Source organism: Lepidothrix coronata, unplaced genomic scaffold (genome assembly GCF_001604755.1).
Source record: "Lepidothrix coronata isolate B3197 unplaced genomic scaffold, Lepidothrix_coronata-1.0 Scaffold101, whole genome shotgun sequence".
NCBI lineage: Eukaryota > Metazoa > Chordata > Aves > Passeriformes > Pipridae > Lepidothrix > Lepidothrix coronata.
Window position 1 is genome coordinate 704,569 of NW_016690281.1, and position 17,045 is coordinate 721,613.

At 47.2% G+C, this 17,045-nt stretch overlaps 1 protein-coding gene across 7 annotated transcripts in view; it reads right to left on the reverse strand.

Moving 5' to 3' along the window:
* The window catches only part of RBBP6 (RB binding protein 6, ubiquitin ligase), a 28,685-nt gene extending 16,502 nt beyond the window's left edge, over positions 1-12,183 (reverse strand). For 4 of the 7 annotated variants that reach the window (XM_017823175.1, XM_017823173.1, XM_017823172.1 and 1 more), the window contains exons 1-4: positions 11,984-12,183; positions 6,183-6,282; positions 4,228-4,266; positions 3,555-3,591 (exon numbers count right to left, since the gene is read on the reverse strand). In XM_017823175.1, coding sequence (XP_017678664.1) covers positions 3,555-3,591; positions 4,228-4,266; positions 6,183-6,282; positions 11,984-12,149 — 342 coding nt within the window. In that variant the 5' untranslated portion in view covers positions 12,150-12,183. Of the gene's footprint in view, positions 1-3,554; positions 3,592-4,227; positions 4,267-6,182; positions 6,283-11,983 lie in introns of those variants that run through there. The other 3 variants (XM_017823176.1, XM_017823171.1, XM_017823174.1) reach the window with 2 other exon arrangements.
* Between the last annotated feature and the right edge of the window lie 4,862 nt (positions 12,184-17,045).

The following is a 17,045-nucleotide window of genomic DNA, read 5'->3' on the forward strand; positions in this document are numbered from 1 at the left end:
AATGTAGAATAAAATTTCTCAGTGTGAACTGAGCAGCTCTCCAAGAGGCCACTAAACAGGTCAGCAAAGAGATTAAAACCTTTCCTTAAAACAGCTCTTGTCCTTTACTACCTAATGTGGTGGGAGAATTCAAGGGGGCAGTTTTGGCAGACTCTGAGAAAAAGTATCTCCACGCAGAAGATGATTCCTCACTCCAGTTAGTTGTTCCTCCTCTATGTTTTCAGGAAAGCACATATAGCACATATTCCTGTATTACTGACTAAAGAGCTCTTGAAAAGTGTGCCTTTGGATCACTCAGATCGAGACAAAGAGACCTTCATTCCACTGAAAGTCTTACCAGAAGATTCACCTCTCCTCTCTAGAACACTTTGCACCTAGTCCTGTTCAAAAGGAGGTCTGGACAAGCATTTTGAAGCCTCGTGCTCCATATGCCCCTCTCTTAAATGTGGAAAAGCAAAGCAGTGATCTCTCAGGGCACGCACAACTATATTTTGTGGCTTTTCAGAAGCAAAAAAAAAATAAATTAGGAAAGTTCTAGCATTAAAGAGTCTAGTACTGACCAGAAACTGAAGCACAACAGTTAGTAAACTATTAATTAGTTCATGTATTTTTTTTTAGGAAGCAGTTATTATATGGCCTGCAGGCAACAGTCTAATTTCTTAAAAGAGGTGATATTGAACAGTTACCAAAAGCATCAAAAAAAAGATAATTAATGTACTCTTCAATGCATTTGCCCAATGGCCATCTTTCCGTGGTCCTACATTTCTGCCTATTTTTTTTCCTTTTAAATTTCTACTGAAGCATTTCCTGGCAGTCCCTCAAAACAGTCAAGTAGAAACAACATCTCCATGAACTTGTATGCAACCCTAAGATAACACTGCAGAAGAACTAGAGAAAAAAAAAGAACAACCAGAAAAAGCAGACCCCGAACCCTGAACTCCAGAGCCAATGTATTAACTCCCATTTCCTGCAGCAGACTGACAAAAACTAACACGAAGCCAAGTGGGCAGGGGGACAGAAGAGAGGAGGCAAAGGCTGATGGCACTGCTGGAGTGCTCCACTGAAATTCCAGGGCTTTCCTAAACCCTGGAGCTTGGCTACACTGCCAGTTGAGCCAGGAAGGCTCCCAGCTGTGCCTGACAGTGCTACAGCAATGGGCATGGCCCTGCACTCCTGCACTGCAGGGACAGAGAGCCTGAGAGCCCTGCATGGACTGCAGCACCCACAGTTCAGCAGAAAGGCCCCACACTCTGGCTCTGGCTGTGCTAACACCAGCACAGTTCCACATGTGGAATGACAGCTGGTATAAGACAATGAAGACATTAAAAATAAGCTTTTGTGCATCCTTTAGAAAGAAATCTTAACTGATTCTAACTTTGCAGCTTTACTGTCTATCAATAATTGACAAAATTTCCAGTGATTTACCCCTACTACACCAAGACCCCGGTTCCACTCTGAAATACATGCAGAAATGGGTGTATTAAAAAAATAAAGGCAAACAAACCCCCACGCTTCAGAACAAGACCTGAGTTAGCTTTAAGAACAAATCATTTGTGTCTCCAGCCCCAGAAGTTCCTGAGGCTGCTGGGCTTTTGCAGTGAGAGAGAGGGAGGGCTTGTACAGAGGGATGCAAGGGCTTCCACCCTCCCAAACCAGGGACAGTCAGAGCACACCAAGGAATGGCTTTGCTTTGCCTTTCCTTTCCTGCCATTACTTCTCACTCACACTAAGTCTTCCCTCCCACTCCGGGATTTTTCCTTTTCTCTTTTTTGATACATCTACATTAGCTTATGGTAAGATGCTACTGAGCAATGTAATACAGACATGCCAGGGAACACACGAGGCTAAAAGAATGTTAACTTTATTTATGAACATGTGGTTTGTGTTTATACACATGCTAGTAAACAAAAAGAAAAAGAACTGTTTTCAAGAAATAAAACCCCATCTGAATTAGATCAAATACTATAAACGTGGTTTACATAAATGCATTACATTAACTACTAGGGTCACTGGGCCAGTTCAACTAACTCAAACTCACAATCAGAGGCATTTGTGTCTAAAAAGGAATTCCAATCAATCAGCAATAGAATTACAGATATCACATTTACTGATTTTAGATCTACGCACAAAATTTTCAATTTGAGGTTCATTGTTTCCATGGGGACCAGAGGCTTTATTCTACCCAGAACACAGCCCCAGAGTTCAGGAATTTCTAGATTAAGTGATCCTAACGGCTGATCGAGTGATCAGATCCAATGATCCAGGGTTAGTGTAATGCCTCACACCAGTCTAGTGAAGGAGAAGCAGTTATATTTAAAATAAAGATGAAAAATAAACCCCACCAAACAGTACTCTAAGAACTATTGGAAAGGCATAGTTGCACACAGTACCGGCCAAGTGGCACACCAAGATCTACCCCATCACCTGGATTTCCGTGTGGGATTTGTATGTTAGCAGCACAACAACAGTGTTTGCAAAACTGAAGGAAAATGCTGCCCTTTTCCAAATGTGAATTCCAAGTGGTGGTATACTAAAGAAAGGCTTAACCTTTGGGAAATACAGCAGCAGCCAGCCTCAGAGTTACCCAGATCCAAAAACGTGCTGCAGGCAGAAGTTAAGAAAAATGACAGGGATTTCACCCCCAAACGCCCCAGGCTCTAACCTGGTGTCAAAATTTGTGTTGTATATTGTCATTTGCAGACAAACTGCTGTTGAACTAAACTGCTTCACCAGATAAAGGGGAGAGATCAAATGCAGAACTTTAGAATACCACTCTGTGTAGCAACGATATCGAAATTCACGTCAGGCTATTAAAGACATTTCTGTACTCAGAGGGGCCCAAACAATATCACTTCAATTACACAGTTTCAGGAACAAATACCCAAGTATTTAAGGACATGAGAAGGAATCATTTAGCTGCACAGAACTGTCCTCAAAACGTCTGGGATATGCTGGGTTTGGTATTTGTTTGAACCCCCAAGTCAAAAGTAAGGAACAGCACCAAGTTTCACAATAATGGTTTCTCAGTGGTTTTTGATAAACATTTTCAAAAACCATTAGGCAAAAAAAAAGTATTTAAAAACAAAAGCTAAGTGATACAATGTGAAAATGGCAAAAAATACACTCCAAACAGTTTTTATTGCAAGAAACAAAAAGCACACAACAACCTATACAAACATACATATCACTAGCTATAGACAGACAGATGTAGAACATGGCACCATGTTCAGTGTGCAAACCTCGAGCCTACAGGATCTGAAACGATCATACATTATCTGTACAACACAGAGTCATACAGGAGAGATTCTGGCATATTCAATATGAAATACAATGCATTGCTAGGCACAAATACCAATATTCACATTAGAACTCTGCAAGTAAAGGCATTACTCAGTTTTTACTATGCTGAATCAAATACAATGTATTTACAACATACACTAGGTTTTACTGGAAAAGATATTAAGTTAATGTTTGGCAAATTAATAAAAGGCTGCATTGTTTAGAATTAAGTGCAATGTGTAGGAAAAAAAGTGTGAGATTGTGTTTTTACATACTGCTTTTGATGTCCCACTCACTGGCTCACTTCGACTTCTAGAAGAAGAAATAAAGGTGATCAGAATTGAAAACAAAGCACTTGAACCCAACACAAAGACTCCAGAACCTGCACATCACAACATTATGCTCCAATACTCTAGTGAATGTGGACATTTACTGGTATACATAAACTGTTCTCTCTCGGTACATTCAGTGCAACTAAAAAAACCCCCCAAAATCACATTTCTACCTTGTCACAAATTACTCAAGACTCACAGATCTAGAACACAACAGTGCAAGAGGAAGTCCTCACATATTGTGTCTCTACTCTCTAAGTATCAAACCCATGAAGTCCGTACTAGAGTTCTGTGTTCTTAAATCAATGGCTGAAATGTGGAGGCAGCTTTGGACAACCTGTACATCCCTGGTATCACACACAGGTACCTGGGACAGGGCTCCAGTTTCTACAGAACAACAATCATAATCTACAAGTGCAACTTTGCTCAAGTGAAAAACACAGTCACGTGACAAAGGGGTAACAACAGTGTCAGCAGCACAGTCTCTAGAACAGTGTTTCTTTGTGGAAGCCCAAGCACTGTGTTCAGAGATCTACTATATTTAGCCATCCAAGTGCCAAAATATTAAACACGTTACATATGCTATATTGACTAAAAATAGTAGTAGAAATGTCACCTGAAAGTAGTTTCTAGGATTTTGTGCGATTTAGGAGTCCTGTGACAAAAAAAAAGGTCTTAATTGCCAGAATTTGCTTTCAGATAATCTTGAAAATGCTACAGTATTTTAGGAAATATGTATTACATTTGAAAACTTGCTGAGATTCCACATATCATTGGTCTGTACTTGCATGCTCCTCATCAAGAACCACACATGCAACCACTGAGAGAGTTAACAAACAATCCACACATCATCCAAAGTGTCCCATGAGCAGAGGCAATGCAAAGGCTGCTGGGGAATTTATGTACCAATGAAAAGGCTCAGCTTCCTGCCAGTGCTGATCCCTCCCAGGCTCCCAGTTGCACCACATACCTCCAGAAGGTGAGGAAGTACACTAAAATACTTTGGATTACCACAGAGTGGAGGCTTCAGCCATTTACTGCAAGGTGGGTAAGGCCTTTCTGAAGGCCTCTCCAGCACTCCAGCAGACATTCCCCACCCCAAACATTAACCACTCTACAGCAGGGGCTTCTGCCATGTTTCCAGTTGAAGAACAGAAAGCTCATCTGCTGGTTTCCTTTCAGCTCTACCCCAGCAGTGCTGTTCTTTCCTTATAGCCCCACGCTGGTACTGATGTGATCTTTGATGCCAACAGCATCTGTCCTCCCATTTTAGGGCAGGGTTACAACAGCAGGGGAGGTGCCATCCAACCCAAGGGGAGGGTGCACTGACAGCACAGCTCTCAGCACATACTGAAATGAACCCCCAAAGCTAGGCCATGGTTACAAGCACAGTGCTGTGGGTCCACAGTCTCGAGGGAGTGCCTGGAAGCACTGCATCAACTCCTGCAGCAACAGGCCCCAAGGTTACACACAGAGCCACATCAGTCCAGAGCTTTTTGCTTGCAAATGCTTTATGGGTACCAGGATGATGTTGTACTGCTTGTTCAAGACATTGTAACTCCTCAGGGTACTTTATTGAGAACCAACATTAGAAGGACATGACAAAACCAGCAGTGTATAATATCCTGCTGGTGGTGGAGAGGCTTTAAGGAGGCTGGAAAACATGCCCATTCCAGCAATGCTGATATAGCTATTATAGATCTGAACTGTATGAAAACACCAATGTAGCAATAATCCTACGGTCAGAATTGCATTTGAGTATCTGTGATTTCAATCAGTACACCTGATTCTCTGTCCTCAGTAAATCTCAGGAATACAGAATTAAAGCCTGGAGCACAGGTCCCAGCTTGGGTACAGACAGACTCAGAAAGGTAACCAGCACATTTGGTAATGTGCTAAACTGCCTCTGAGATTTGAGTGTGGGAAGGACTAACTATTCCTTCATGGTACTTGCACAAAAGCCAGTAGGCTTTAGGGTACGGTGCTTTCTGTCTTGCCTGGAACAGACCCTGACCGCAGGAAACAGCAATCACTTCAGAATGAACCTTCTTGTTTGCAGGAGTCACCAGCAGGCAACCCCTGGCCTTTCCTCTCCAGCTACTATACAACCCCCTCCCTGATGTGAGGCACAAAACCACCTGCCATATCCTGCCCCGCCTCCCCCAAATGCAGGAAATAGTCAAACACCCAGAATCAGAGTCTTCTGAGATGGAAACAAATGCTAAGTTTACACTAGAATGCATAACTGCCTTTACTAAGAAAGCAAACACATATAAAGGAATCTCCCCATGTAGAGGAAACAGGATCTGCTCTTGGATCTCAGAAAGATCAACCCAAAACAAACTTAATAGAACCACCTTAAAAGTTACCATTGCTAGAGTCTGAACCCATGTCCCAGCAGACCTCAAAATCTAAGTCTCCTTTGGGACAGACATTAAAATCCACCTCATGCCAACAAACAGCAGCAGCAGCTTTAACAAGGAAGATCCAGTGTGAGGGGCTCTGTCCCTGCTGTCAGTACCACTCTGCACCCTGACCCCTCCCAAGGAAGCCAATGCTCGGGGTACTTACATAACGTATGTTTTGCTTGTAGCCTTCACTCCTCCAATGGGGATTCTCCTCACAATCACCGATGAGTTCTTGGGAATCAGGGCACTGTCATCGGTGTATTCTGAAAACAACACCAACACAGAAAAAACGTTACTCAATTTGTAAGAATGTATTTAATAGGTAATCATGGAGCACTTTGAAGAACCTCCTTACAAATCTAAAAGCAAAATTTTATATATAACAACTCACTTTTATCCTCTCAACACACCACCAGCACCTGTCAAGGAATCTTCGGATTTGATAATCAAGCAGCAAAATCTTTCTCATTTTTTAGAGTTAGTTTGAATGCCAACAGCAAAACAGTCTCAAAGACACTAAAGCAGAGCCTGATCTTCCCTGCCTTAAGTTGCTTTTGCTTCTGTTTGACTACAAAATCAAGAAATCTCTGGAGAAAAACAAACCACAGCCAAGTCTCACCTGCATAAAACAGATTCTAAAGTCTGTGACTGCTTGTCCTGAAAAAACCAGGCACTTGGCTAAAGCAGGGAAACTGCACCAGTGCCTTCCCTGTGTTAACTACACTTGACTCCCCCCTGGCTGCCGTCCTCAGGCAGAGGGAGCAGAGCTGCCAGCTCCGCTTCTTGGAGCTGAACCATCCACAGCCTCACTGTGCAGCTGCTCAAGGCCTGGCATAGAAATGGAAATGAAACTGGCACCACTGGAGTTTGGAGCACAGAAATCTGGGGGAGCTTCTGAATTTGCTTTCACAAGTAGGGCAGAAATGGCTCAAACTAAAGTGGTACCTCCCTCCTTAAGCTCATCATCCAGTCTCAATTAACCAAGGGGACATGAGTTCTTTCCATTCACTTTCTGCAGGGAAAAGAGACTCAGACAAAATGACTTCTGAAGACAGCCCCGAAAAGCCTTGGTCTGCACTGTGCTGCTTGTCCAAGGAGGAGAAAAGCCTCCTGACCTTTTACATGAGGCCTAAACAAAACCCCAACTCACAGACACTCTCTGAGTAAGCTTAAAACTCAAAGACCTCTCCATGAGAATGATTTTTATATAGAACTGACACAGGCTGGATATGGCTAAATATTGCAAAGCACCATGAGCAGCCATTCCTTGTGATGTGCCTGCAATGTTATATATTCCAAGCCCTTAACTCTGTACTCCGAATCAGAACAATGGTCTGAAGCCCAAAGTTGCTGTGTATCTAGTGAAGTTCCAGAGCGGTTTTGCTCAGTGATCACACACACAAAATACAAGTATTTCAAAATTTATGCTCCATTTTTCAGGACGCAGGAACAGATTCTTCCTAAAGGCAGGAACCTCCCTTAGACCAAACATACCCACAAGAAGAATTCCTTTCAACCATGAAATAATATCTTATTTCTGTTTCCAACTAACAGAATTTTTCTTCAGAAAACTGAGAAATCATTTAGCTGAGACTAATTCCTGGCCTTCCCCCCCCAGGGAACCAAACAGCAACATTCCTCTGGACTGCACAGCAATTTCAAACTGCAGGATAAGGGACTATTAGTGACAAAAACAGCAGCTCTAACAGAAGTCACATCCTGAAACAAGCCCTAGAGCTCTGCTCCTCACACAGCCACCTGTCAAGAGGCTGCACTGGGACTTTCAGATGGAGAAGGAGCTCAAACAGTGCTGAGGCCCACACAAACACCTGGTGCCAGCTGCACTTCTAGAAGCCCAAAGCAGCTGTTTCTACCAGTGGAACAGAGTCAGAGAGTCCTTTCTGGTCCAGATTGCAAATCACTGGACTGAGATTTCAGAAATACAGGATAAGAAACAGCAGCTCCACAAAAAGGCTTTCAGACTAAACTGGCATCTCCCAGCAGGGCCTGTTCCCCATGGGCAACAACATCCCCTGGCACAGACTCAACTCCCAGGACCTCCTCAGCCCTGTCACTGCCTTGCTGTGGGAGCAGTGAGGCCAACTTCACAGAGCTGCTCCTCACACTTGTCCAAGCAGAGCTCCAACAGAAATGCTCAAAGCTGGAGGTAACATTGTTCACTCCCACTCCCTTCTAGCACAAACTTGTTCTACCACCAGTAATGGCCAGGAAGTGGCTACTGGATTTTGTCAATCTGAACTGTGATTAAAAATAAAGACTAAACTAACTCAAAATGCTTGCAAAAGGATATTAAAGGCAAGAGCAGACGAGATGTAACAGTCTAAAACTTGCTGTTTATCCCTCCAAGAAAACAGCAGCTTGAAAGAGGTCCAGGGAAAGAAGTATTTCAAGGAATGAATGGATGCAGACTAGTTAACAGCAGCTACCCTGACTGCTGACTCACATTGACTTAGAAATCTGACATCAACAACTGCATTAGTGCCCACAACATTCTTACTGCAAAGTGCAAAGAGCTCAGCTACGTTCTGAAGTTTCTGTTGCTTCACATTTAATGCAGAATTTAAACATCCAATTTTCAAATTAATCTAATTCAAATTAATATAATTCAAAAATCTACTAGTTTTAGTAATTTGTGTTCTATGTATGCTACAAACAAGTTACTGACAGAAGTTTCCCCATTATTTTCTGGCCTGCTTTAATCCACCATTTTGTGTGACAGCATTGCTGGAGCAGCTCTGAGCACTCTCTCCAGAGGGTTTTTTCCCAGCTGAAGTACAGAACTCATCAGGAGTTCTCAGAAGGCAAGTCTAGGTGTGAAAGGTCAGGGAAAAGCCTTGCAAAGCAGCTGTTATGCTCTGGGGCCAGGATGTGTAGGTAAGAGTTGGGAATGCCTGCTAATAGGCCAGGCTGTCTCCACCAGAACACAGGGAATTCCTAAAAAACACATTTTCTCTCTAGTGCTTAAAATTCCACTCCCTCATGACAGGATTTGTTAACCCTGTTCTAATCACCAGCACTTGCTCACTCTGTGACAAGCCATCGCTGTAGCTGGCTCTGAAAGCAGCCTAGAAACATCCCGAGGAACAGACTGGGCCACTCCTGCTGGATTTTCAGCTTCGCCCAGAACAGGCATCACTGATCTCATCTACACAGGCAGATCATCACTCCTGGAACGAGCTGGCTCAGGAGGCCAGAGGAGCTCCCTCTGCACTGTTATCCCAGGGCACTGTGCCCCACAGGAGCCCCTGCACTGCTCTGAAGGGAGGAGTCCATCAAATCTGCCCTCCTTCCACTCGTTAATCGGATTACACTGCCCGCCCCTCGCTGGGGTGCTGTCAGCGCGGGGCTGCAGTGCCCGAGCCTCCTCTGCCTCCAAAACACTCAGCCCACACCAGTTCAGAGGCACAGCTTCTATTTATTTATTCAATTAATTTCCTTTGTATTTTGCCCAGTAAGTACAACGGCACAATTTCCAAGCGCTTTGAGTCAGAACTTCACAGGGCAGGAAAGAGCACTTGAGAAACCTCAGTTCTGGAGTTTGCAGCTCTTCACAGATTGTGAGAACACCTGTTAGAGAAGACAGGTCAGGAAATCCAGATCCAGTGAAACAGAGGCAAGTTTAAAAGCATCACTCTTGAGTGCAGGCTTTACAGAACATGCCTCAACAACAAGCACAGAAGAGGATCCCCCCTTTGCGGAACAGGTCCCACCCACCCAGTTTGCATTCCCAGAATTTCACAGAGTCCATCACATCCTTTTTTCCCACTGATATTTAAAATCCTGTTTACTTCAGCTTATATCAGCACTGCTTCTATTACTAACTTTCCATTAGGAAAAGTAACAGCTCCTGAACTGTAAAAGCTTCCTGGACCTGGGAACAATGTGACCGCACAGCACATCTCCACTCATGGGGCACTTTGTTCTTTCCAAGACCATTCCAATGTTTACTCAGGACTCTTGCACAGACAAAGTTATAAAAAAAACAACACTCAGGTCCACATGTAAGAATTCCAAACATCCCACTTAGGCAGAATATCCCGATCAAGTTTTTACTTTAATTTTTGCAGGTGAGCTTAAGCATCTATATCTGATTAATAAAAACAGAAATTCACATTTATAAACCAAAGATTTGGCAGACATATACTTTTGAAATGCACTCTCTAGCTTTGCTCTGCAAACCACAGGGGGATTTTTGCCTGTTCACATGGAAAACACCCTTAGGAAAGCTTCAATAAGCATCTGTGTCACTACTATAGAATTTTAAATTACGTATTTTATATATATTTATAATTTTATATTCATTTCAAAAAGGTCAGAGTGCAACACAATCTGCCCAAAGGACTCAGCATAATCCTTTTTTAACTTCACCTTGAGGCAACACCACATTTAACAGCTTCTAGTGAGGCAAACACTCTTCCTTCCCTGGACTCTGGTTATGCATGAAAACAAAGTAACACCCTGGTAAATCTGGTACGTTGGATGCTGCAGTAACACTTTATGAGGTGACATTTATGAGCATCATTTTTTCTTCTAAAAACTTTGCTTTCTGTTCACCTGCTACAACAAGCCCCACGTGTCTGGCCTATTTCAAAGCACTTTCTGTCCTGGTGTCCATAACTGGGCTCCATCACAGCCCTTCCCACAGCCCCCACCGGCCCAGGATGACATCAGGCAGCTCCTGCATCTGGGAGGCCCAAGTGCCTCAGCAACCGAGGACACAGCCCAGGGACTCTCCTGCAGCACAGCCCTTAAAGCAAATCAAACTTATTTTTCAAAAGCTTTTGAAAATTTTATTCAATACTACTCGAAAGATTCAAGACTTCTGAACTGTCTCTGTGCTCCTCACGCAACCCAACAGCTTCCCCAACACTTCCAGCACTGTGAAGGCTCTCCACACTCTCCTGAAAATAACTTAAATATTTGTAGAGAACCAGAAGCTTTAAGTCTGACCCCTTTAAAGGCCAGGGCCGAAGTCACACAGCATTCTGATTAAGTTTTAATACGTGAAACAGGCAGAGAAAAAACCACTAGTACACATTTTAAAGAAAAGACTGTTGTGACAAAGAACCACAGGGGAAAAAAATAAACAGTTTTAACGTTTAAGGGATGAAAACACAATTCTTTTTATTTCTGAAAAGTCACATCCCTTAGTCTTTAGTCACATTTAAACTTACCAAGATGGCAGATTACCGAACTGAAGCACCATAGTAACACAAGCCCATAATCACCTCGCAGAGCCAAGCACTATTTATTAGATTTAAACGAATTTATGACTTCACGAAGAATATTTCGTACATATATACATCGTAAATGTTCTGCCATAAAACTTCAGGGCTGCCCTGATCCGGCAAACACGCAGTGCCAGGAAGATAAAGAAAAAAAGGTGGACGCGAATGATGAAACGATGCTCAACAGCATCCCAATGATGGTGTCTTTTGTGTGGAAAAGTTACATTAACCAGGAATTCCCAAAAGTAATTCCAATACAGAGAACACTCACGAGCAAGAGGCTTTAAAGGGTTGCAGAAATTGATACAGTCACTGATACACTCGATGCAAATTGTTGCTTCTGAGCAATTCCTGCAACGGGCACAAACCTGGCTACCAGTGAAGGGGGGCAAAAGAAGGTGAAGACAAAATTCAGTCACCAAACTCTTTTTTTTTGGTTTATTTTTCCTTCAAATTAGCCATGTGTTCTATTCCTATCACCCTCAGATTTCTCTGAAATCTGACAGGTTTGTTACGATAAGACATCCTCCCGCATTTCCTTATCCTTTTACCTAGAACTCCAGGCACTCAAGGTTTTGTAGCGCTGAGGTGCCCGAGGCCCGCACCGCGCTCCGCGTGTAGCAGAGCTCCGACGGTGCCGTGAGAGCAGCAGCTACAAAGGCACAGCTCCGAGCCCGCCCCATCCCCGCAGCGCCGCTCCCGCGGCCCCACGCACCTTCTTTGGTCTGCGCGTTGGTGATCTGCAGGTCGCAGTCGGCCGCCTTCAGCTTCTCTCGGCCCATGATCTGGCGCTTGAGGTCGCTCAGGGAGATGTGGAGCCCGTCGAAGGTGACCGTGTCATAGTTGAGCTTGGAGGAGAACTTGTAGTGGACGCACGACATGGCGGGGCGCGGGCGGCGCCCGCTGCGGGGCCGCGGGGTCGGGCAGGGCCCGCGGGTGCCGGGGCGGCGACGCTGGGGCGGCGGGCGGCGCTCAGAGCCCGCGGCGCTGCGCCATGGCCGGGCCGCGGCCTCGGCGCTGGGGCTGCGGGCCCCTCAGGGCTCCATCGCGGCGAGCCCGCGGCCCCCGCCCCGCAACGACCACGGCCTGCGGCCTCGGCGAGCGCGGCGCGCCCGCCCGGCCCTGCTGCCGCTGCTGCTGCCGCTCGGCTGCGCTCGGCCCCGCTCGGCCGCGCCCGGCCCGGCCCGGCCCCGCTCGGTTCCGCTTGGCCCGGCCCGGCCCCGCTCGGTTCCGCTCGGCTCGGCCCGGCCCCGCTCGGTTCCGCTCGGCTCGGCCCGGCCCCGCTCGGTTCCGCTCGGCCCGGCCCCGCGGTCGCTCCCGCGGTCCCCCCGCCCTCAGCGCCCGCCGAGGGGTTTCCCGGCCGACAACCGCACGGGCCGCGTGAGCGCCCCCAGCGCGCAGGCGCAGCCGCGCCCGCCGCGCCCCCACGTGACCCGGCGCCGCGCGTGACACGAGGTCATGTGGGCGCGGCGGTCCCGCCCCCGCTGCGCCGGGGCGCCCCCTGGCGGCGCGGCCCGGCCCCGCGGGTTGGCGCTCGGAAGGCGGGAAGGGAAATCGCAATTAATTTAACGCTAATTGTAAACCGTGTATCCGTCATCGGCCTCCGCACGCCGTGTTTTGGTAAAGTCACTATTAACCCCCTGTGGCTCTTGGAGGCGCTGGGTCGGTCCCTGAGAGCAGTGCTGGGGTTCGGTGTTCCCTGCACACCTGGGGGCACAGGCGCTATTTTTGTAGCTTCAAATTGGTTCTGAAACCTTGAAATCTTTCGCTTTCAAATGTGTTCAGCAGTAAATTGTACTCTAAGCTCTGCAAAACAACCTAAAACCCGTTTGCACTTTTTTGGGTCATTCTCACACATTAGTTTAAGAAGAGCAATAAAGAGAAACTATTTGCTGTAAAATGGATTTTCAGTGTTTTACCATGACAGATTACTGGGAGCTGCGTAGGGAACTCCATCTGATTTACTACTTATTGATTTAGAAGCAGCTTTTATCTGTGCACAGAGCTGCTGTGCTGAGCACCTTTGGCAGAGCACAGTGGTCTGTGCTGCTTTAATTCTCAAATACACAAGAGCTTGAATTCGAGAATCATAGAATAACAGAAGGGTTTGGGTGGGAAAGGACCTTAAAGCCCATCCAGTCCCACCCCTGCCATAGACAGGGACACCTTCTGCTAGCCCAGGTTGCCCCAGGTCCCATCCAGCCTGGGATGGGGCAGCCACAGCTTCTCTGGGCAACCTGTGCCAGGACCTCCCCACCCTCACAGGGAAGAATTTCTTCCCAATATCTCCCCTAAACCCACTCTCTGTCAGTTTAAAGCTGTGACATTCAGTCTGAAGCCTTGGACTGAGGGCTGACATGGAGCTGTACCTGTGGTAAGGCTGAACAATGCAAAAAGAAACAAACAAAACCGCCTCAGAACCAGGCAGCACAGATCACTTCTGGGAGCTTCCCAGCCACACAGGCGGGTCTGCTGGGAAAGGACACGCAAACAAGCACGTTGGCAGGGTGGGAAGGTGTGGATTTGCATTTCCTTCTCCAGTTTGTTTTGTCAGCAGCAATGACTGTACTTTTTTCCCCCAATTTTTATGGACTTCAGCTGTGAGCTCTGTGCAAGAGGAGAGGAACCTGCCTTGCCCCGAGCACTCAGGGCTTGGGCGATCCCAGAGCCCAGCTCAGCACAGGCCAGTTTTGCTGGAATATCCACATTGCTCCCCGAGCCCCAGCTTGGTGTCATCACTGCAGCTTGAGGTCACCCAGCTGCTGTGGGCAGGCACTGAATAAAGCTCAGCTTTAATTAAGAATGATGATGCATTAATACACTGAAGAAATGAACCCCAAATCTCTTCCCTGCTCCCGCTCTCTTCCGCTTTGCTCCATGAGCACACATCAGACCATTCCCACCAACATCACACCAGCTCATTCCCATGGATAAATTACTCCAGTTTGATCACAATGACCAAACCTTAGAGCCTTGAGACTTTTCCTTATCTTTGCCACAGCAGCTAGAAAGAGCTTTGTCAGAAACAGCCTAAAGCTCACCAGAACACATCTCTTGTTTTTAATAAATATCCCATGCTGACTCAAGACCGGAAAATGGTGTTTTGGGCCCCGCCTGACAAATCCCTGTGGAATGTGCTGGCCTGATAGCCCAGCTAGGGAGCACTGTATCCTCCAGATTCTCAGAACCATACAGAATGATTATGGGATGAAGAGGTAGAATTTCCTTGTTTTGTGCCCTGCCAACCCTCCTGCTGGGAGAAGCTTGGCCATGGCATTTGTGCCCATGCCTGGGAGCTGGGAGTTCCTTTTACCCCACAGCCACCCAGTGCATGGCCCAGTATGGCCATTATTCACTGGTCTGAGCACAAGCTATTTACCCAGATAGGGAAGCTGGTTTTGTCAAAGCTCCTCAGTCTCCTCACCCCCCAGTATCCACCTGCCCTCCCATAAACTGCCTCAGGGAGCCAGAGCTGGGTGATGCATCAGCACCATACATCACCACCCTCCCCTGCTGTGCTGATATACAGCTCCTAGGGTGGCACTGGCTGGGACAAATGGGCCCAAGGGGCCCAAGGAAGGGCTTATTTATTATTTTAAATGCTAATAAATATTACGAATATCTATGAGGAACTGTTCTGCAGTTTATGAAGTGAAGGGGAGAAGAAATAATTTAACAGGCAAAGGAGAAGGAGCCAGAGACCCTGAGATACTGACTGCAAGTTGATTTCTCAGGACTGTCTTTGGTCTTTTTGGCAATGCCATGCGTGTTTCCCTGGACTGAAGCACTTGACTCTGCCCCCCGAGCTGGTGCTGCTCTTGCAGATCACCAGGTATGCTTGGATGTTTTGGGATACCTTGTCCCTACAGCTCCTTGCAATGTAGCATGTGAACTAAACTACCACAGTGCAGCAGAAACGTGCCCTCTGAGGCCATGGGGGAACATCCAGCAAAGCATTTCCGTGGGTCAGGCCACTTCCTGACCGACCTGTTCATTGGGGTGGTTACATGTTTGTATTTTTCATCTGTGAATCGCCTCTCCAACAGTAATTAAGCCTTGAAGTGCAGCAGAAGACAGGAAGGTCTGTGACTCCAGCACTGCTGAGGGGCACTGGTGTGAGGTGGCAGTGCCAGCCTGCTCCAGAGGCTTCCAAGGCTCTGGATCGTGCCTCCAACAGCCTGTAAATTTGGGCTCCTAATTCCCTCCACACTATTTGGCACCAGCACTTTATGCCGGTGCAGAACAGTCCCTGGATGCAGAGAAAATGAACCTTTAACCGTCCAGTGCCTCTGGACCTCTCCCTTCCCAGCCCTGGCTGCTCTTCAGCACCAGAAACCAGACCCGTGTGTTTGTCTCGGCCTCCCCGGGGTTGAGCAGAGTCTGAGTTTGGTGTCCTGAAAACTGGGAAGTTCTTCCAGCACAGGTCTATGTGCACTGACACAGCCCATCTGGTGGGTTCCCTTCCAGAGCCCTCTCACAGTTTGTAATCCAGCAATGTTTGCCAGCTCCCTGGGGCTCGAGGGACTCAGAAGTGAGGGAAACCAAAAGAGTTGTGCTGGAATACTGAAACAAATCCAGAAACCTGCTTTCATGTCATGGGAAATAAACAAACAAGAAAGCAAACAATCAAACCCAGCCTGTAATTACCAAGCGTCCTGGGAGCTGCTCCCTCCACAGCTCTGCTGACACCCTCCAGCACACGCCCTGCACACCCGTGTGGACGGGTGGAAGGTGCTGACTTGGTTTTCAGGGGGTCCAAACCCTGGACAGCTTGAATTTATTGCCATTGGTACTAGGGAGAAGAAGATTTACCCTATCAATGAGTCAGAAAGAAGATGAGAGCTCATTCCTCATCACAGAATGAATCAGGAGAGGTGTAGCAGGACAAATGCCTCCCTGTGTGAACAGTATTCAGAGTTAAAGGAACTTTTTTTGTAATAATCAGAGATAAAGCCATAAAAAACCACATAATGAGCTCCATCAGAAAGAGTCCCCCAAGGAGCCTGTCCCAGGACCAGGGCTGCTCCCTCCTGGAGGTCCCAGCACTGAGCACCCCACAGCAGAGCCTGGCCTCTTGGGATCAGTGCCTGCCCTGGGTCGTGATCCCAAATTAAAGCAAAGGCTCCTCTGCAGAGGGCTTTCCTTTGATCCTGTCCCAGGATGATGCCAGGAGATGTGCCCAGCTCTGGCGCTGCAGCACAGAGCTCTGCCACCCGCCCGCCGTGCGCGGGGAGAGGCTCGGGCTGGCAGCAAAGCCCTCCAGCGTCTCTTCTCCTGCCAGCTCCTTGTACCCACAGTCGTGGGCGCGGAGGGGGGTCACACTGCTAGTGGGAACATCTCACCTTCCGCCCGGGAGTCCCCAGGCTCTGGGAAGATGCCGCCTCGTTATCCCGCAGTCCCTGGCACTGCCGGGCATCTCCTCCCGACCTGATCCCCCTCGGTGTGAGAGCGCCGGGGTGACCCTGCTGCTGAATTCCCAGTCACTAATTAGACTCCTCAGCAAAAGAAAAAAAATCAGCTGGCCACTGCCATCTCGGGAGAGGAGCCCGACGCAATTTGTTTTTTGTTTTAGCTTAGTTTTTTTAAAAAGAAAACGCACTCGCCGCCCCCGTCCCCGCCTGCCACTAGAGGTCATTTTAGCACAGGGATAGGAACCGGCGGCGGCTCCTGGCCCTGGGCAGGGACACCTTCCACTGGCCCAGGTTGCTCCAAGCCCAGTCCAACCTGGCCTTGGACACTTCCAGGGATGGGGCAGCCACAGCTTCTCTGGGCAACCT